Genomic DNA, 21,752 nt, shown 5'->3' with positions numbered 1-21,752 from the left:
GGTGGGAGAGGAAGGTCTAGGTTTTACCGGGAGAGGAAGGTGTACCTGGGGGTTGAGGTTTAGTGGAGGGGGGGTCGAAGGTGTCAGGGGGTGAGGTTGGGAGGTGGGGGATGAAGGTGTTGTGGGGGGGTGAAGTTGGGAGAAGGGGGATGAGGGTGTCAGGGGGTGAAGTTGGGAGAAGGGGGATGAAGGTGTCAGGGGGTGAAGTTGGGAGAAGAGGGATGAAGGTGTTAGGGGTGTGGGGTTGTGGGGGGACAAAGGTGCCGGGGGCTGAGGTTGGGAAGGGGGAAGAGAGTGTAACATTGGAGAATGAGGCAAGTGGACAGGTAGGTGTAAGGGGGTGGGGGGGGGGAAGTGTAAGGGGAGGAGTTCAGAGGAGGGAATGAGTTTGGAGGGCAGAAGGAGTTTGGAGGTGGGAGAAAGGTGTTTGGGGGAAGAAGGAGGAAGTATGGGTTGAGGAGGGAGTAAGCGGGGACGTGGATGTCCAGGCGAATGTGCAAGGGAGGGGTCTGTGGAGTCAATGACTGCGTCCTGGGGAGCGAACTGAGGATGGGTGTGGTAGGAGGGAATGGTGAGTGTGAGAGGGGGAAAAGTGAGCTAGAAGGGTGGGAGGCTGAGGGTGCAATGGTAGTAGAAGAGACAGCGAGGGTGGTTTGTCAGGACTCAGAGGCAGACATGGATCCTGTGGGTTGGAAGGAGGAGATCAGGGAGGTCAATGTGGAGCCTGTGCAATGGCTGGCCCTGTTACCTCTGATGACTTAGGCATGGATCATCTGGATTGCAGAGGCCTTGAAGGCCCCAGTTTACTTTAGCTGTCCTCCTGTGGGCCACCTACTCCCTCTGTGGTGACAGAGGACAAGGTTGAGAAGGTCATAGGCAAAAGGGACTCGGAGGGAGCGGAGAGCCTTTGAGATTTCTGATTGGATGACCCAGGGGTGTCCAGCTGCCCCATTTCCCTCTCGCGTTGTCACTGTAGGAACTCACCATGGCTACAACAGTTGTACCAGACTCTTCATGAGCCAGCCTATTCCACGTGGTCAGGAAGCAACTCAGAGTAAGTTCACTAAGCTGATCCCAGGGATGAAGGGGTTTGTTTTATGAGGAAAGGTTGAGCAGGTTGGGCCTCTGCTCATTGGAATTTAGAAGAATGAGAGGTGATCTTATTGAAACATGTCAGATTCTGAGAGGGCTTTACAGGATAGAGGCTGGGAGGATGTTTCCGGACTAGGGTCTCCATGGCATCCACCATCCTTCCCATGGAGACCTCCATATGCACATATGTGGGTACCACTTCATAAGAGAGCAGGTGGCCACACTCCTGCATGATTTTCCCACACCTTCTGCTGATTCTCCACAATGAGTTGGGAGGCCAAATCCAGTGGCTCGTCATCTGACCCGGACCTCACAGATGCCCTTTCCCATTTCTGAATGTCGGGGAGCTCGGCTAAACTTACCTCCTCCTGCTGCTGACACGTGTCCATGCTGTGAGCACCAGATTGTGAACTCAAGCCAACTCTAGATCTAGGTCCCGACAAGGTATATCTCTATGCGCTGATGCAGGGTGTGTATGAGCGCTGTGATGGATCTTCCAGGCTGCTTATTTCCAGCTCTTCAATGGAGGGGGTGTCCTCTTGGCTGGAGGTGAGGACCTGGATAGAGTGAGGGACTGGCTGACCGAGGGCATCAGTCGCTTGGCAGAGCTCCGTGTGAACCAATGTAGAGATAATTAGTGCATGGCAGCAGAGTCCAAAGCAAGAGAGAGAGAGAGTACTCACAGCTGTGTTGAGAGAGGGATGAAGTGGTGCAGGATCCTCATGTGGGTATTTTCTGCCAACCTCACCATTGCTGCAGGAGTGGTCCACGTTCTCACCACTCAGCACTATGATATGCTCCTCAAAGTGAGTGAGGGGCCTAATGTGGGGCATTCCATCCCCAGTCTGGAACCTCTTCCTCCTGATGTGAACCAGTTTCTCCTCCATCAAAACAGGAGAGAGTGTGAGCAGGATGCAAGGCACTGTGTGAAATGTTTGTGTGGTAAGTGGAGACATGGACAGGATAAGGACACAAGCTCTAGAGGATATGAGTCTGATGCAGATGTGAGGGTGTGTGTGAGAGTTAGTGGTGTTGTCCCTTGAGGTGTGAGATCCCTGTGAATGTGTGATGGGTTTGTGAGTGTGTGAGTTGAGAGTGATGAGGCGCTTGACTTACCCTAGTGGAACCTACACTGGATGGCTGACGTCCTCTGTGCTCAGGTGATGCTGACCACCACTGCCACTGCCTCCCAAGCCAGATCAGTGACTCTGCTGGACCTCCTGGGGCCAGAGCAGGGGTCGAGGACATCACAGCATCTGCCCACTGTGTCCAGCAGGCGCCCCATGGAGGCGTCACTAAATTTGGGGGTTGCTGTCTTCTTTGCTTTTGGGGCCATCTATCACCTGGAGCAGTCCCGGTCAGGAGACATGAAATAGGCTGCGCTCGGATGCGCTTTAAATATGACGCTGAGGTCTCAGCGTGGTGGGCAAATCCGACCATTCCCACCAGTGGTCCAGTGGGTTTCCCATGAATGCATTATTAATGAGGCACAACGTGCTGAGAATGGTACGACACGGCACAGAAACCCGCCATTACATCCTTTTTCCCGGCCGTTCCCTCATGTTGTGCAAATCTGGGACGATTCCGCCCTATGTGTTAGCAGAGTTGAAGAAAAAAGGTAAAATGAACTAGTCCATGTTTTATTTGTTGCTGGAAGATTTAAGTTCACCTGCCTTCATTGTAGTCCACCAATAATACCAAAAATAAATCTCTTAGTAACAGCTACAGGACCCTGATAAGGCTTCAAAATCTCGACTGTCATATTGTAATTTGATCTGTAAAACGGTTGCATTGTCGAAAAATTCTTTGGTTTGAATCACTGCACTGACTTGCTGAGAGCCATGACATATCTGAAATTGATCCATGCAGTCTTGAAAAATATTCATTGAAATTGATAAAATCCGGTTATACAAACCAGTTTTCAATTATGCAGAATAGTATTGCTAATTTAGAATCTGTATATAAGAGATCAAAATTCTGTGGATTGTGTGATTTGTCTTTTTTGTTCTTCAAGTGGTTTATGGTGTTATGCTGTTACGGTTCAGCCTTTTTAATGACACACATTATCTTCTCAACAATTGTACCAGACTCTTCATGAGCCAGCCTATTCCAGGTTGGTCAGGAAGCAGCTCAGAGTAAGTTCACTAAACTGATCCCAGGGATGAAGGGGTTTGTCTTATGAGGAAAGTTTGAGCAGGTTGGGCCTCTGCTCATTGGAATTTAGAAGAATAAGAGGTGATCTTATTGAAACATGTAAGATTCTGAGAGGACTTTACAGGATAGATGCTGGGAGGATGTTTCCCCTTGTAAGGGAATCAATAACTAGGGGGCGTAGTCTAAAAATAAGAGATCTCTCATTTCAGATGGAAATGAAGAAGAATTTCTTCTCTCAGGGATATTAATCTATGGGATTTTCTTCCCAGAGAGCACTGGAGATTGGGTGATTGAATGTATTCAAAGTTAAGTTTGGCAGATTTTTGAACGACAAGGATTATGGCGGTGGGAGAGGAGGGGCAGGCAGGAAAGTGGAGTTAAAGTCACAATCAGATCAGCCATGCTGTTATTGAATGGAGTAGGCTCGATGGACCAAATGGCCTACTCCTGCTCTTATTTCTTCTGATTTTATGATTTTTAGGGCTGGTGCAATAGATTATTTGGTACAATTATCCTATCTCACATTAATGTTGCATTTTGGAATTTATGTACAATTCTGCTAGTCTCCTATCAATCTGAAGATAGAAATGTTGCATAATTGGCCCAGACTGGCACAGGCTAACATTATTAACACATGTTTTACTGTCTCATGTACAAAGCAATGCTGTTCTCAAAGATTTACTGTTTTCACGTGATTTCTCTTTATTGTTAGCAGTCCAATGTGATCTTAAGACTCCCAAATATCCTCCTGCACAGAATCTCAGTTTGCTGGAAATTTCCAGAGGCTCTGTAAAGAACCCTCTACAATGCACCTCAATCAGACAAAACTCCAATTTATAGACCTAAATCTCCTTTGAAGATCAGACTGTTAATTAATCATGATCAAAATAATAATTCTTGATGTGATAAGTGCAAAGACAAATGCCTGAACCTAACTCTGCGTACAGAAGTTGCTGTCAATTTTACCCAGTAATAACGGCAAGTGTCGACAGCATTGCCATTATTAGTACAGCAAAGTCTGGGCATTTAATGGCAATATGTTACTAATCACACAATACCTGCAGATACATTGTGATTTGAATGCTACCATGCACCAATGTGGTTCGGGCTTAGCAGAATGGCATTTTAAGGTTCTATGTGATTCTGTATGATCCATCAGAATGGTGATGCCTGGGTATCTGTTTCTGGATATTTGGATCTAAGTAAAAGATTTTTCTGTATAAAATGCATTTTAAGGTTTGTTGCTTTTGAAAAAAATTCTGTGATTATACTAAGGCACCATGTAAGCAGATTACATGTGCACCACACTGATATGTTGCACAACTGACTTCTTTGAATATTCTAATGTGATTTTTAATTATATCCAATTGACTTGAAAAAAAAAAGACCTTTTCCCCATCAAAAAACTCTTTTGGAACGGTATAGAATCTTGTGTGGAACTATCGGAAATGCTGCAGGATCCTATAAATAGGAATGTCATAGGCTTCTTTTTTATGCCTATTGTGTAGCCTAGGACAGCTTTGTGCTCCCTTTTCAATATGTGGGTTTCATTAACAAAGTGCATGCAAACAATGCCACATGAGGAAATATAAATGGCAGGATTATTTCACAAATTAATTTGTGGCAAAATATGGAATGTTGTAACTGTTTTGTTTCGTCTCTTTTAGTTCCTGGCTTCCCTTACCCAGCCGCCACTGCAGCTGCGGCCTATCGAGGCGCGCACCTGAGGGGTCGAGGACGTACCGTTTATAACACATTTCGTGCAGCCGCACCCCCTCCTCCCATTCCAGCCTATGGCGGGTGAGTGCATTGCTAAAAGGTTGGCAAAAGACTTGAGAAGCTAGGAGCGTTTTCCAGTAGAGTGCACACTGTCCTTCGCTCAACTTGGAAACTGACACAGTATGTGAATGGTGCAAATCCCTGCACCTTGCCTAAAGCCATGAAATGTAACTGTAATTTGTACAATGGACATTGAATTGAATGGGCAGGAATTTTCCCACATGCCTCAGGGCCCGTGCACCTGGACCAAATTGGGATCCCAAACCCATACTTGTTAGTGGCTCAGCAATCTTCCAGGAGATGCCCTCTTAATTCATCATCTCCTTGCTCGCTGTCCAATTAAGGATGGCGGGCAGGCTCCCAACGCTGCAGGCCCAATCAGAGGGCCGACAGCACTGGAACTCTGTCAGCCCTACGGGAAGAGGTGGGTGTTCCTGAGGCAGGCTGGGGACTGTGAGCGTGCCTCAATGTGGCACAGCCCTCACTGGCCGGCACAGAAATACAGCAATCAACAATTTCAAGACTGGCAGGTCCATCAGGATGGGAGGGAAACTCATCCAGTGGATTGGATTTGATCATGAGTGCAGCCTTTCATGCTCGGCCCGTCAATGGGGTATGAAGCCTCTGGCTCTGATCACTCTCCAGCCTGCAGAAGCGAGGTCACCTCCATTGGAGCTGGTGAACTATTCATGCTGGGGTTGGGGGAGGTCGCTCTGCCGGCACCAAAATGCTGGGGCAACCGCAGGATCGCCTTTAATTAGGCTAATCACCTTAATTGGCTGCCTCTTCCCAGCCCACCCTTGAGAAACTGCCCTAGCGGCAGGATTGCGTTAGGGAGCCATCCGATGTGTCTCCCCTCTCTTTTCCTGGCAACCCCCCTCTCCACTTCCAACCCTGCCTTCGAGGGACTGGGAAAATCCAGCCTGAAGTACTTTAAATGTCACAGATCATTATGTAAAGTCTGCCAGATACTGAATGCTGTAGAGCATAAGTTAGAGGAATCAGATATGTGTTTCTTTTGATGATTACAAACATCTGATTCTTAAGGAGGTTGGACAGAGTTCAGGAAAAAACTTCCATGATTTAGAAAATGGAAATTGCATTTGTTATTTTTGTTGTCGCCCTTCATGGACTCAGATTAACTCAACCATCACAGTTAATTCAACCATCACAAATATCAGTAAATGTTTCTTTTACCAAGCTTGAGTCTGAAAAATCTTCATATAGTTACTTTATAAGTTATCAACTTACTTGTTGAAGGAAGATTTCTTTTGTACTCAAGTCTTTCCATCACTTCTGGGATCTAAGTTTTATTCCAAGAAATGGGGATGAAGTGCTGACCTATTGACAGTTGTCCAGGATCATAGTTTTGACACTTGTACTTTAATTCATTATCAGATTAAGGTGGTAACTTTTATCTAAACTGTCTGGCTTCAATGGGAAGTAATATATTAGGCAGGGTGTAGAATAGAGCTGTTATACTCTCCAGTTGGGTCACTTTGCTGTTGAACTTGGTTGCACACGTATCGTACAGCTGGTGAGTTGGCAACAATATGCTGCAGATGCAGAGACCAATATAAGATGAAGCACACACTTTACTTACATAGATAACAGAGCACTAACACGATGTGTGCTTCTCCATCCAGACCCTACTCCAAACTACCCTTTACATTGTAACCTGTGCTACACAGCTATTGGATCATACAGTCATGTGGTCAATCTGCTCACATTCTCTCAAAGGTGTTTTGCACCACAAGACTTGTTCTGATTCCATCACTTTCTCACCAGGGAGGTTAGGATTACCCCATAAATTCTGCATGGAAAATTATTCCTGATGCCAGAGTCTGGAGACTGGAATTCATCATTAAACATCAGGGGACCATAATAGACGTGGAGTGGAAATTCGCCAGTGACTGCTTTCAGGTGCAAAGCGTGCAACAATAGTAAACAGGTGCCAGAATCAAGAGACTCGAGGTCAATTCTCAATTGGGCCTATGACCTCAGCTCAATAATGTATTTTAGGTGCCAGTGGCCGGTGCAGTTCCTAAGCAGCTCACCCCTCTGGTGCTTGAATTTCAGGCCATCTGCCTCACTGACAGCATGAACGGATACTGAGTATTAATTAAACTAACAATCAGAGTGTGTGATTATTAGAACTGACAAGTTAACAGCATTAGATAGCCAATCCAACACCACATAGAATTATATTGAATTTTACAGCACAGATGTAAGACAATTGGCCTTACATGGATAGATACATTGTCAATCTCTCATGAAATTAAGGGATGTGTGAGGGGGGGTGGGAGGGTGGCAAGCAGGAAAATGGAGTTGAGGCAGAAGATCAGCCATGATTTTATTGAATGCTGAGCAGGCTCGAAGGGTCACATAGTCTACTGCTGCTCTTATTTTTTATGTTGTTATGTCCTTAGGTTTATGCCAGTGTTTATGCCCCAATAAACCTCTTATTCATCTCACCCTATCAACATACCCTTCCCTTCCTCTCTCCCTTAATTACTTATTCAGCTTCCACTTAAATTCTATCCTTAAATGCATCTATTCTGTCAGATAGCTCAGGGTCTATGTCTGTGATTAGCAACAGTCCAGAGCCCCATACAACTATGTCCTTACGAGCAACATTGGCTGAATCTACCTGCTTCCTTCCTTGGGACACAGAAGTTACCTTCTGGTGCATTGAGTCAATGAGGCCCTTTGGCAGCAGGGTTACATATTTCCCTTGGATCTTTAATTATGAGTCCATGCATGTGCATGATAACCAAATTGGCTTCATTCTGATCTTTCCTGATCTCAACTTACACAATAAAATGCCATACTTTGCTCAGCCTGGGGGAAGGGGAAGGGTGGCATGGTACATGAATGGCAGGAGAACATCAGGGAGGGGTGTGGAGTTTTAAAAAGAGCCTATCCTTTCGCACTGTTTAAAAAAGGTACTCCAGCTGCATTATGTGGCGACCTCGAATTTAATAAATTTTGTGGGAAGTAATGCCATTTGATTGAAGAGTTCCCTGTGCTTGCCACTCACATTGAAGTACCAGGGCATGGGCCACATCTCAGGACTCCATACCAATAATAAGAGGAACTGGCACCTGCCTTTGAATTATATAACCACCCCCTGGTGTTTCACTTAAGCTGGGACATAACCCAAAGAAATGTTGGCCCAGAAGATAGACTCCAGAGCACAGCAGGGCAGACAGAATGCATGCACACCACAAGAGCCTCTCGCACCAATTCCTGAGTAACGGTTCTCAGTCCATGTTACAGTCATGTGGCAACAGCCTTTTGAGATCCAGGGTTCGGTCTCACATTAATGTATCGTTAGCTAATATTTGACAGTCAGGATCTAGAGGGGAGAACTTCTCAAATTTGAAGTTTTTTAATGGCAATAGACATAATTTCAGTAAAAGTCATTTTGAAATTTATTTTTGGGAGAATTTGGTGAGTGTGGTCGATTCATTCACCAGCGGGCATCAATCTAGCTTTGCCTGATGAGAAGACATGTGTTGATGGAGATAGTTGAGAACTGAAAGCCTGCTGCTGCTTGTAGCTACTCCTACCAGGAGGCTGTCATATTATGCCACGCTCGTCTGTCTTGTAAAATCCTCACACATCCACTGTAGCAACCACTCTGTGACATCCATCATCCAACTACATCTAGGTCAACCCCTCTTTCTGCTGCCCTCCACTTTGCCCTCGAGAAGAGATCCCTGTAGCTTTTTAGCTCTAATCAAATGGCTGAAATACTGGCATTTTCTTTTCCGGAAGTCACTTTTTAGAGTTCAGTTTGGTCTTGCAATTTCAAGTACCTCTTTATTTGTCTTCTGATCTCTATATGGAATTTTAAGCATAGGTCTTAGCATCCATATTTCAAAGGCCTCTATTTTCTTCCACAGATCTTTACTTGTTGTCCATTTAGACTGAAAGCCTACGTCTCATAAAATCAGTACATTTGGTCGCAGTGATGGCTAACTGCAGCAAATGGGAACCACAGGTCTTGACACCCAAACAAACAGGAGATCCACACAGGAAAGGAGTTCCCAGAAAAGTCACTTTCCAGCAAATAGCATAGATGTATTTAAGGGGAAACTAGATTAGCACATGAGGGAGAAAGGAATAGAAAGATATGTTGATAGGGTGAGAGCAAGTGAATAGAATGGGAAGAGGCTGGCCAGTTCCTATGCTATAAGTTCTCTGCAAGATCATCCCTTTAATTCTCATTTTGCATATTTAAATCCAGACATTTGTTGCCTTATACATAAAGGTATGTGAAGCTGCCTGAGTGGGTACACATCCCTTTCCAGTGCTTTATTTACATAACTCAGTAAACATGTCTTCATTTCTTCCTTCTCCATGATGTGTGAAATGTCCGAACACTTTTTACCTTTGAGTTCAAACCGTGATGCTGTGTTCACAGTTTTTGATTTTTCAGCTATGCAATTATTTGCAACCACTATTTTACAATCAGATGAGCCAACTTTTCTTTTCAAGTATCCTTGCACCCAAACACTACCAAATGAAGATTCCTTCCTCAATTATTCAACCTGGGTGAACTTACCAATCTCTTTAAAGGTCTGTTCATTTTCAACCTTTATTCTTTCCCTTTTCATTCCTTTGTCTCGTTTAGCCACTGAGCATCGTGCCATGTTCAGATTAGTAGAGATCCTGTATCCATTTCTTACTTGGTGTTCTACAGGTCAGCTTTCAGACTTCGTTGGACGGAGGTCTATTTTTCCCTTCCCAAGTTCTTTAAAACAGTTTTGTGAACGGGTGAACTGATTAATGCCTTAATATCCTGCTTTACCCCCCAGATTTGTCCTTGTTTATTTTGCCATTCTTTTGACCAGAAAAAGTGGCATGGTCTGAGCTGCAGAGTGCAACACAACTTCTACCATAACTGCTTGATAATCAGCTGTCAGGTGAGGCATATTGGCAAATCTGTCTTCCCCTTCATTGATCCAGAATGGTGTTACCATTCAGTGGTTCCAGGTGAAAACTCACCAAGTTTATGTCCTCAAGACAAGTACTCAATTTATAGTTGCCACTTATTTCCCCAGATAAGAACCAGTGAAATATTAGTGACTATGCACTATTTAATGACTCAGATGAAAACTAGTCAAACCATTCGTTGCAGGCGCAAGTGATCATCATCTATGGAAGAACTAGCTATGGCCATCCTTTCAATAACAGGCACTTCATCTCCTGAGTTCCGATATTACCCCATAATGATGCTTTCAATTCTTAAGGTTGTGACTGTGACTATTGAGCAGTATAACACTGGAAACTTAGATTTTTTTTTCTTTCCTCTAACCTTTTGCTTCATGACTGATTGACACTTAGCATTCTGGCTTTGTAAAAGACTTGAACTTGCAGCATATTGATGAAACACATGTGACTGACATAGGGATAGCAAGCGATTCCCTATCAGAAGCATGTCCTCTCCGCTGTATAACAACTGTTTTTTAAACATACTTCAGCTGAAATCAATGGAATTTGGAGAAATATGTTTTTATGACTGTTCTTGCTCTTCATGGCACATGCCATGGAAAAAGAGTAGGACACACACAAAATTTGCTGTTCACTTAAAAATATTGATCCAGTGGCCCCAATATTTACTGGGGGCAATGAAGAGAGAAGGGGAAGGGAGAAAGGGTTTCTTTACAGGAAACCTGGAAGTAAGGGTGCCTGCAGGATTTGACTGCAAGACATCACTTAATTTTCTTTTCACTGGGTTTTCCAGGCTGCCTGTCAGATGGGAAAACAGTCAAAGGTCAGATGCCTGCTGGCAAGCAGGGGGCACAGGGGTAAGACATTGCTGATAGGTGGTGGGGGATTGGAGATCATGGGATGTATGGGGGAATTAGAGATCATGATTGTTTGGGGGTTGGAGATCATGGGCCAGTTATCAGGGTAGGGGTGTTAGAGATTGCGATATGTGGGACTTACAGAAGGAAGCTTATTGGATCTCGGGGAAACATTCCTACTTGTCCTGCCCCACAAGCAGTTCTGTGTATGCACTTACCTTATACAGCTGCTCCGTCTTGCCTCCTTTTACCTGACGGGATTCACAAGACACAGGGAACCCGGCCAGCATTAAATTAAAAAGATGGAGGCAGGCAGCATACTAAAAAAGATTCTACTGACTGACCTGCTTCCTTGGAGTGCATAGATGATCCACACACTGACTCATGTTCATTAATACAGGTGAGTTGGGGGCAAGTTTGAAATGTTAAAAACATTTTACCACCATCTAACTCAATTCCACCCATTCTTGGGGGTTAAAATTACCCCAAATATGCCACACAAAGGTAAGTATCAAATTAGTGTAACTCCGAGAACAAATCATGAATGGACCCAGATCACCGTAAAGCCATTTGAAGTATCTATTCTAAGCATTCCTATTGCTGCAATGCCATTGGCAGCTTTATTTTTGTAAATTCATTTATGCCAGCTTTTTATTTGCTTGAATGAGGAATTGCCTGACAGAGTTTGTTAAGGCTTTTGCAAAAAAGTAGGACAGGAACACACTGGTTGTAATTGTACTGGCACCGGTGCAAAACACGCTGAAGCAAAGCCATCAGTTCACTAGATCACAAGATAAATATGGATGAGGAAGACTATTTAACTTGTCTTAATTCATCCCTCCAGTGAGATCCTAGCATTCGCCCATTGTAGCCTCCAGTTGCTTCTTCAATGAGGTTTGTGCCTCCACTAATTTATCCGGAAGTTTATTCCACACATTGATCGCTCTTCCCATGGGAATTTCCTTGCATCCTGATAAATTAGTTTTTAGTAGTTTGAACCTGTGTTCCCCAGCCTGCATCTCTTTAAGAAGTTGGTGCATTTTTACTGGAGCAGGTTGCTGGAGGTAGCTGGGGAAGAGTTCTCAGCCTGCAGGGAGAGGGTTTTTTTTATTATTTCACGGGATGTGGGCATCACTAGCGAAGCCAGCCTTTGTTGTTAATCCCTAATTGCCCTTGAGGAAGTGGTGGTGAGCTGCATCTTGAACTGCTGCAGTCCCTGTGGTGTAGGTATACCCACAGTGCTGCTGGGAAGCAAGTTCCAGGATCCTGCAACAGTGAAGGAAAGGTGGTTTGGGCTGGATTTTATGACCCCCACACTCCTCCCCCGGCTGGTGTATTTGAAGGTGGGGGGCTCATAAAATAAAGCACATGGTCTTCCCACCCATCCCCGACCTTTCTCCCATTTATGATGGGCGGGATACATAAGAGCCTCATTCCACCTCCACTGCTATTTAACCGTGGCAGAGGAAGATTCAAGCCAGGTGGGTAGCCTAGCAGTTTTTACAACATGGGTTGATATCAGACAAGAAGTTGGGGGTACCTCCTCAAGCTCATACCCCTCTTTAAACACTTCATGCCGCCCCCCGCCACCCCCCCCCCACCCCCCCAGCCCCACCAGCATCTCAAACCTGGTCCCTTAACTCACCTCTCCCTCTTTGCTGGGGTCTGTCAGTCAGGCTGTCCAAAGCCCTGAACTTGCCTTTAAGTCCATGCTGCATCACTTCCCTTTCTTCGGAACTGCCTGTAGTCCCAGCATTGGCCACTGCTTGAACCTGGGACTACAGCACTGCTGGCTAATGAGATTGGCCCACAGCTCTCCAAGGCTGGACTTCCACCCACATAGGGACCGAAGACTCATCCTGAAACAATTAAGGATGCTTCCAGTGTAAAATGGCTGCCTGGCAGCTGACTTTTGGGTGGGCAGACTCAGGAGTGACTTTTCAGCGGGGAATATGGCGCCCCATAAAATCCAGCCCATAGCTCCAAGTCAGGGTGGCGTGTGGCTGGGAGGGGAACTTGCAGGTGATGGTGTTCCCATGCATCTGCTGCCCCCCGTTGTCCTTCTAGGTGGTAGAGGTTGTGGTTTTGGAAGGTGCTATCTAAGGATTCTTGGTGAGTTGCTGCAGTGCATCTTGTATGTGGTACACACTGCTGCTACTGTGCGTCAGTGGTGCAGGGAATGATAGATAGGGTGCCAATCAAGAGGGCTGCTTTGTCCTGGACGGTGTTGAACTTCTTGAGTGTTGCGGGAGCTGCACTTCTCCAGGCAAGTGGAGAGTATTTTATCACAATCCTGCCTTGTGCCCTGCAGATGGTGGACAGGCTTTGGGCTGTCACAAGGTGAGTCACTCGCATCAGAATTCCTGATTTTGACTTGCTCTTGTAGCTGCAGTATTTTTATTGCTGGTTCATCTCAGTTTCTGGTCAATGGTAACTCCCAGGATGTCGCTAGAGTACAGCAAGGAAGGTTTTGTGATGCAGCACTGGAGGCCTTGGTGCAGGAAGCAGACAGGAGCACAGAGGTTATTTACCAACAGGGGGTCAGAAGGCCCTCTGGATAGACACTGAGAAGACAGTGGGTTCAGATAGCTGATGCAGCCAATGCCAGCAGTCTAGCCCCGATGACCTGGATGCAGTGTCACAAGAAGTTCACTGGCATCACACGAAAGGTCAAAGTCATGAATGCACCTTCAAATGCCATATTTCACAAGCTGCATATTAGCCTCACACCCTGTTCAATTCATTGCACTCTATCACTCACTTATCAAAAATCTCCATAAATCATAACTCATACTTCACATTCTTAGCTTCATTTCACTCTCACACACTTAGCACAGCTGCAAGTCTTATACCCGCATCTCATGGCTTGCACACACTGCCAGATATTCAGTCTTCCAGCCTCATCACCAAAATACATTGCACCCACTCTCACAATTGCCTCTCTCTTGCAGGATATGATGGTAATAACTGAAGGCAGCAGGATCCAACCTGTGGGAAGCAGTCATAGCTGCATATCCTTACCATGATGGATGAGATGGTCTTCACCATCATTGCAATGGCCATGACGGAGGCCATGGCCAGTGGTGAGGCTGAAAACATGTAAGATGACAATATGCTAATCCTTCCTCTCACATCCCCTTCTCCCTCATCCTACAATCTCGTCTGATACACAGACTTCAAATTCTGTGCCACCTCTTGCTTCCCCCCATCCCACCCTGCGCCTCCCAACACAACCGTTTTTCTCCTTTCAGACATCCAAGAACTGTCACCTGGCCAGGCAGTGGGCGGAAGAGAAAGAGATGGAAAACAGGAAGATAATAAAGAAGAAGTAATGTGTCACTCACACCCGCATGCAGCCACCAGCTCAGATACTGACACTGCGCATATTTTGGAGGGTAGCTTAGAGGTGAGATATACATGTGGTGAGACACTGGGCACGAGTGACTTGCAGCCAGGGCTGGGGACAAGGGTACCACAGGTGCCAGCTCGCCAGTAGGTGAGATCGCATAGGGCTCGGGTAAAGGCATCGATGTGACAAACTATTGAAGAAAGGCTGATGGGCATGCATGATGAAATGCTTGGGTGCATTGACACATCTATCAAAAAGCCTGCGGCCACTGTCAAGGAACGTGGAGATCTCCAGGGCCAATTTGACATGTGGCTTTGCGCAGAGCTTGGGAATCCATCCTTTCCAGCTTGAAAATTATGACCAACTCCATTACACACTTAGTAGCCGATCATAAAACAATGTCTGATGCCTCAGTTTCTACTGCAACACAGCAGAAAGCCCCGCCAAGCACCTGAGTGTTACAGTGGAAGCTCAGACTGAAACCACGCAAGATGTCTGTTGCCATGAGTGTTCGGACTGCCACCATAATGGCTGTGCGTACCAGTATTCAAAGGAGTTTGCACAGTTTTGCAGCTTACCGCAGATTTCTAGGATTGCTGAGGCACTACCCTGTGGGAATGGCTGTGGCACCTTGAATACGGATCTGTTGTCCTCTCTCAGGAAGACAGCCTTCATCATTCCACCACTGCCACTCAGGAGCAATTAGGGATGGGCAACAAATGCTGGCCTAGCCAGCGACACTCATACCATAAATGAATGAAAAAAAGACTCTGCCAGTTCCCTTACTCTTGCCTTTCAGTCAGGCAACCCAGACTTGCTGCCGCCCATGTCGAGATTGTGTAGCCCATAACCAAACCTTTTAGGCCCAGAGCTACATGAGGTAACCTCCAAGGCCATCTGCAGCCTCGTCAATGAAAGTCAGCAGCCTTTCACCAGCCATGGTGCAACCACTGAGGTAGCACTGCGTAGGAACACTAGGCCATGCATAATCTCACAGAAAACAGGCACTAAGGGAATGCATGAGAGTAATTAATTAACTTTTGTCTGGAATATTGTATGGTTTGATTGATAAAGTTGGTTTAGAATGTTTGCTTTGTGATGACTTTTATTTCAATATTGTGACCAAAAGGACTCAGTGATGGTCAATAATAGAAGGAAAATAAGGTGTGGGACTGTTGTTTAATAAGGTTTTGGGATTTTATTCACTGGTACCGCATTCGGATAAACCAATAATGGACAGCGTGATTGGAAATTGGCTTTCTTGGTTGCCTCCTCCCTTATTCACGCACTTCGTCTTCCACTTCCTCTCCCTCAGCTGTTCGCTGTATATCTGCTGGCAAGAGCTGTACCCTGATGATGGCAAGGATGTGCAGGACACAGCATAGACCATAACGAATCATCGCAAGTACTTTGTAGACTACCAGCGAGCTCCTCCAGAGCCGCCCAGGCAGCAGAAACATTGCTGAAGTGGTCTTCTCAATGACATATTGTGTGGCAGTGTTGCCTCTGTTATGTACATGCTGCCTAAATGTGCTGGGGTTGTGCACCAAAGTTATGAGCCAGGTGGTCAGCAAATAGTCATTGTTACCCAGTAGCCACTCTCTGGTCCCTTGTGGTGGTTCTAATGATGATGGGTCAGCTGATGGCATGGTATAGAGGCATCATAACTATTGCCGGGTTACTGGGCATTCACCTGCATGGTACACTGATTATGGCCACACACCAGCTGGACATTGAGGGAGTGAATTGTGTTGCATCACTGAACTTACATTCAAGGTGACATGTGGCAGCGAGTGGTACCCTGCAGCTTGGGAAAGCCCTCTATCCTAGCGAAGCCACGTGTTTGCTCTGCCGGCTTCTCTCTGGAAAGAGATAATATGCCTTGTCCTCTGTAGGAATACATGGCATGTGTGATCTCCAGTATACAAGAGTGGATGGCAAATTGTGAGATGTTGGAGATGGCCTACTCCATCCTGGAAGGAATCCAAACAGAAGAAGTTCATGACCACAGCTACCTCCACAGTCAATACTGCCCTTACCCTTCTCTGAGGCTGCATGTCTGCCTGCAACAGATGGTAAATTTCAGTGAGCATCTCCTTTGTGAATCAGAAGCAGCACAAACCCTGCTCCTTAATGAGGTTGAGAAAGGAGAATTGGTCTCTGAAGACCCTGGGTGAATATGGCCTCCTTCTGAAAACACTTCCCCCCTTCCTCCTCCCTGCTTGTACTTGTCTGCTTCTAGCAGTACAAACCTCCAAACATTTCTACTAACACATCAACAGCCAGTAGAAATCAGCAATTAACCTGAAAGTGTTTGTTCATGTCTTCCTGCTGCTTAACTGTGCGAGATTGAAAGAGTGTTAGCTGGAGCATTCATGACAAGTACAGCATCGAAAGAGTGAAACTGTTTTACATTGACAGACATCACGGCCTGCCTACCCTGCATATTTTTGGCACATGCTCCCAGTGTGCACGTTAACAACCTCACCAAAATGGCACCCTGCATGGCCAGTACCGGTGTGCTGGCATGGCACAGATATCATTTTGGATCAGAAACTGCATTCATAGCACCAAAGTTATGGTTGCTGCACAACCAAATTTTGCAACCCCTGTCCGTCTGGTTCCTTAGCAAACAAAACTAGAGGTGATTCCCTGAGATCAGCTTGCTGAGAGTATTGGCATTGCACCTGCCTTCAAGCTGCAGAAAAGGCGTGGGAGAGAAAACTGGGTCTTCTGGATCACTGTTCAACTCTACTCCAGAGGGATATGATGAGAATTTTCTCTGCCTGACATTTATTGAGATAAATTTGTCTTAACTCAGTTTGAAGTGAATAGAAATGTAAAGTGTGTGACTTCTCTGTATTTAATATTAATTGAACAATGAACTCATAGATATCTGTTGTATGACAGGAATAGAAAGTAAAACCATCCCATTGCAGCAGTAGGAGGACCTGTCTTTAAATCAGATTGTGTTTGAAAAGTCCATTGTCCAATCAATGCTGTCAGCCTCAAGCTACATGCAACCTGTACTTTTGTTGATAAGAATGATAACATGGGATAAACAGGTTCCATTTCATTGCATCATCAAACCAGCTTCTGTAACAGGAGTCATTCCTTTCAAAATGTTTTCAGCAAGGGAGAGGCCCCTAATTTTGCATCCATTGCTTAACCAGTATGTGCCTCCATATGTTGGCATTCAATTCGGGAGCCACTTACACTGATCCTTGCTGGTACCATTGAGGCAGGGCAAATGCACCATGTCATATAGTACATAGACAGGTTTCTATTAAGTCATTGTTTCCACTGATTTATTCAGCGCTTTCCAAGTGAGACTCTTTCTCATTGGTTTACAGTCATATATGTTAAATAAAAACATGCATTTAGAAAAATCTGTTCAACATCCTTAAACATCAGTGTTTTACCCTTTACTCTTTCAGTGGACTAACCTGTGTGGCATATATGCTCTTACACATGAAAATGCATTAACATGAATGTTTCTTTTTGTGTGTGAATCTTTGCAGTGTTGTTTACCAAGATGGATTTTATGGTGCAGATATTTATGTAAGTACTCGTGATGTACATACAGTCTTCACTCATTACTAAAGTCATTCTTCATCCAAGTTTGCTGGGCAGTGTCCCTCAGTTTTGACTTTGCTATACCTCCTGTCAAAAAGCATTCAACACAATGTACAAAAGTCAACAATGTAGCTGTGCTCATATCCTTGTAATTTTTCATAATTTTATCTTGAAATAGTCTTTAGCCTGTATGTGCCTCTCAGATTTATGGTATCCAAAAGCACACAGGGTGATAACTTAAAATATTAGCATAATGTGTAGCAGTATGATTCCTGTTAATGAACCGTGTTGTAAATGGCTTTCATTTTGTTAAGGATATTTTTTTCATTTAGTTTCCAAACATTTCATGTCACTTCTGTTCTATTTTTGGAGGGTTCTGTAGGCATTTTTCTGGTGACTTTAATGTGTATGATATCTGCAGATTTTATGTTATCAGAATAATGGTTCTGTTGCTCATTAAAATGATAGATGGGAGAGTGGCATCAAAATATTACTTACTTTTGTTTCCAATTATATTGCTGGTTTTCCTAACTCAGGCAAGCTTGGTCACTTTCACACTGTACTACACTGTAGGCTAAGACATAAGTTTAAAAGTACAAATGGGACAGGTACACAACTGAAAATTCTGAGCACCCTAGGATCAAATCGAAGACTTATACTTATGTTCAAAATCTGTGGGTTTCCAGGAGAATGTATCCCAGTTCTTAATTCAGTCACCAGATGGATAGTTTGCAATAGTGGAGTGCTCCATCTCATTGTTACCCATCATGAAACAGGAAATACAACAAAGGAACTTGTCATTCCCAAAAGAGCACATTAGAATCATAGAATGGCTACTGCACAGAATGAGGACATTCAGCCCATCATGTCCCCCTGCCAGCACTCTGCAACAGCATCTCACCTCGTTCCAATCCCCTGCTTTTTCCTCGCAATCCTGCAATTTTTTTTTCTCTTCAGATAATTATCCAATTCTCTTTTGGAGGCCTTGATTGAATCTGCCACTACCATATTATCAAGCAATCCATTCCAGATCCTAATCGCTTGCTATGTAAAAAAGTTTTTCTTCCTGTCGCAGTTGATTATTTTGCCAATCACCTTAAATCTGTGTCTTCTAGTCTGGATGCTTCTGCCAATGGGAACAGTTTCTCCCTACCTATTCTGCCCCAACCCCTCATGATTTTGAACACCTCTATCAAATCAAATCATCTCTTAATCTTCTCTTCGCTGAGGAGAATAGCCCCAACTTCTCCAACAAATCCAAGCAGCCGAAGTTCCTCATCCCTGGAACCATTCTTGTGAATCTTTTCTGCACCATCTCTAATGCTTTCACATCCTTCCTAAAGAGTGGTGCCCAGAATTGGACACAATACTCCAGTTGAGGCTGAAACAGTGTTTTATGCAGGTTAATCTTAAATTACTTGTTTTTGTACTCTATGCCCCTATGCTTAATTAACCTGTCACCTTCAATGATTTGTGCACATATACTCACGGATCCCTCTGCTCCAGCACTCCCTTTCGAATTGTATTCTTTAACTTATGTTGCCTCTCCTCATTTTTCATATTACATTAAATCACCTTACACTTCTCTGTATTAAATTTTACCTGCCACTTGTCGGCCCATTCCACCATTCCATCTATGCCCTCTTGAAGTTTATCACTATCCTAGTCGCAGTTCACAATATTTTTGCATTTTGTGTTATCTGAAAAATTTGAACATGTGCCCTGCTCATCAAGTCTAGGTCATTAGTATAGATGAAAGCAAAGATCCTAACACAGGGTTTGTCCAGTGCAATAAACAACCACTCACAACTATTCTGTTTCCTGTCGCTCAGCCACTTTCGTATCCATGTTGTTACTGTTCCTTTTATTCTAAGGGTCTAACTTTGCTGACAAGTCTGTTATGTGGCACTTTATCAAATGCCTTTTGGAGTTCCATGTACATCACATTAACCACATTATCAACCAGTTGAGCTGGATTAACTGAACTGGAATTGATGATTTCAGTCTTTAGACTTTGTCAACTGTTAGACGGAAGGAGGGCATGTGGAGGTGGATGGTTCTTCCTTAAGAAGGAAGAAATAAGGAGACAGAAAAGAGCACAGGTCCCATCATTTTCTTTTTTGGACCTGATCAAGTTAGATGTTGAATTAAGACACTTGGTCCTTAAGGCTTGCGAGCAGAAAACCTCATAATTATTGCTTGAGAATCATAAGGTTTTTAAACTTGTGTCTTTTGTTTAATCTTTAAAACTATTTTCCCCATTGTTAAAATTAACAATATTTATTGTTCAAATAAAATGTAAAACAACTTTTATACTAGTTTTCAGCAGCGATACCTCTTAAATGGAAGATGATGTTAGTATTTTTCTTCTGGACATTGACATCTTCAAACGTCAAAATAAATTAAAACAAAGCATGCTAATTTTCAGTACTTTGCAATATAGATGCATTTTATATCATATTGAAAAACTGGAACACTAGAATTTTCCCCTGGAAGCCGTCTTCATTGCGTTTTCCTTCCAAAGTTGCTCAATTAGGCCTCAGCCTCCAAGTTTAAATTTAATTGTTAGAAATATGAAAAATGAATTAGACAACATTAGGAAATACAGGTAGCACTCTGGCTTCTCAACCATTGCAATTCATCTTTCAGAGACTATGAAAAATCACATTGCGTGAAACTTTAGTAAACAGAAGAAAATCTTTTCAAGATAAGAAGAAAATATAGCACAGAAATCCCTCTTCACTCCTCATAGTACTTTCTACCTTTTTTTTCAATTTGGTGATACTTAATTTATATGGATTTTAGGTTTTCAATGGTTCAGTACCAAACTTGAAAAGGAATGGCTTATTGGGTTCATGGGTTATTCATTCTTTTTACATTCCAAACATTATTTCTGTTTCATTATAGAGTAGTATATCAAGAACTTGTGTATGGCAATAAGTTACTACAGGTATGAAGTACTGGATAATGAGCGAAGCATCATATTGAATGTGGATTGCCGTGAAATGTTTTTACTAACTGAAATAAAAGGGGTAATTGTTGATGCAGGAAGGGTTTGCTTTGAGTGAATATTAACCATTTTCAGGCAGTTTGGGTTTGCTGAGTAACTAGAGCTTGGGGCTGAATGGTGGCAAAAATTATTGTGAATGAATGTTGATTTTGGACGGGAAATCTTGGCTAAAAGCTTAGTAAGTAGGACTTTTATAAGTCTTATTTTTTTTCCACTGTGCTTGCAAGAATACACAGTGAGGAGGCTGTCCCAAAGGATGGTGGGACGGCCACTTCCAACCACATTTTAATTGGATCATAAATGGTGTTTGCTTTATCTACAGAGACTGGATTCTGTATGTTAATTGGCATGCTGAGATCATTTAGAAATGGTTGATATAACATTCTAGCCCATTGAACAGGAGGCTCTGCTGTTCTCACAGTTTGACAATCGATGCATCACTGCCCACAATTCATTTTGAATGCGCATTTGTTTGTCCTGTAGCTTAATTGAAGATCCATAATTATCCTAACTTTCAAAATTGGCGAGAGCTAGTTTAATTAAAATCGAATTTCTATAAGAATGACTGAATTCTAATTCCAATTCATATGTTTTTAAAGAATTAATTTTAATAACAGAGCCAACAAATGCATTAGGATCAACATGCTAGGGATACCTTGAGAGAATATTTAGGATCCTTCAGTATTTTCAACATTTGTGCAGCAGGTGGCCAATTTCAGTGCACAAAGCAGCAAGCTGTACTTGAACAATGTAAACTTGTGTTCCTCTAAATTAAGTAACAAGTAGGCACACAGTCAGCATTTCTCAACCACAACACTCAGATTCAGATCAGCAGTGTGGATTAGGTTTTTTAAAATATCTCTTCTTGAATATTGTTTTCTGTGTGATCTCACGTCTAAACCTAATAGATATGTTTAATGAATGTCTAATTTTTCAAACTTACACATTTTTGATTCAAGGATTAACATAAAGAATA

At 43.7% G+C, this 21,752-nt stretch overlaps 1 protein-coding gene across 7 annotated transcripts in view; it reads left to right on the top strand.

Annotated features, from left to right (window-relative positions):
• rbfox1 (RNA binding fox-1 homolog 1) overlaps window positions 1-21,752 on the top strand; it is a 322,181-nt gene that overhangs the window by 266,516 nt on the left and 33,913 nt on the right. For 4 of the 7 annotated variants that reach the window (XM_078558391.1, XM_078558393.1, XM_078558394.1 and 1 more), the window contains exons 8-9: window positions 4,914-5,046; window positions 17,712-17,751. In XM_078558391.1, the coding sequence (XP_078414517.1) occupies window positions 4,914-5,046; window positions 17,712-17,751 (173 nt within the window). The remainder of the gene's footprint in view (window positions 1-4,913; window positions 5,047-17,711; window positions 17,752-21,752) is intronic. The other 3 variants (XR_013578929.1, XM_078558397.1, XM_078558395.1) reach the window with 1 other exon arrangement.

This window comes from Cetorhinus maximus, chromosome 15 (genome assembly GCF_964194155.1).
Source record: "Cetorhinus maximus chromosome 15, sCetMax3.hap1.1, whole genome shotgun sequence".
Taxonomy (NCBI): Eukaryota; Metazoa; Chordata; class Chondrichthyes; order Lamniformes; family Cetorhinidae; genus Cetorhinus; species Cetorhinus maximus.
This window is presented reverse-complemented; position numbering and strand designations above follow the sequence as displayed.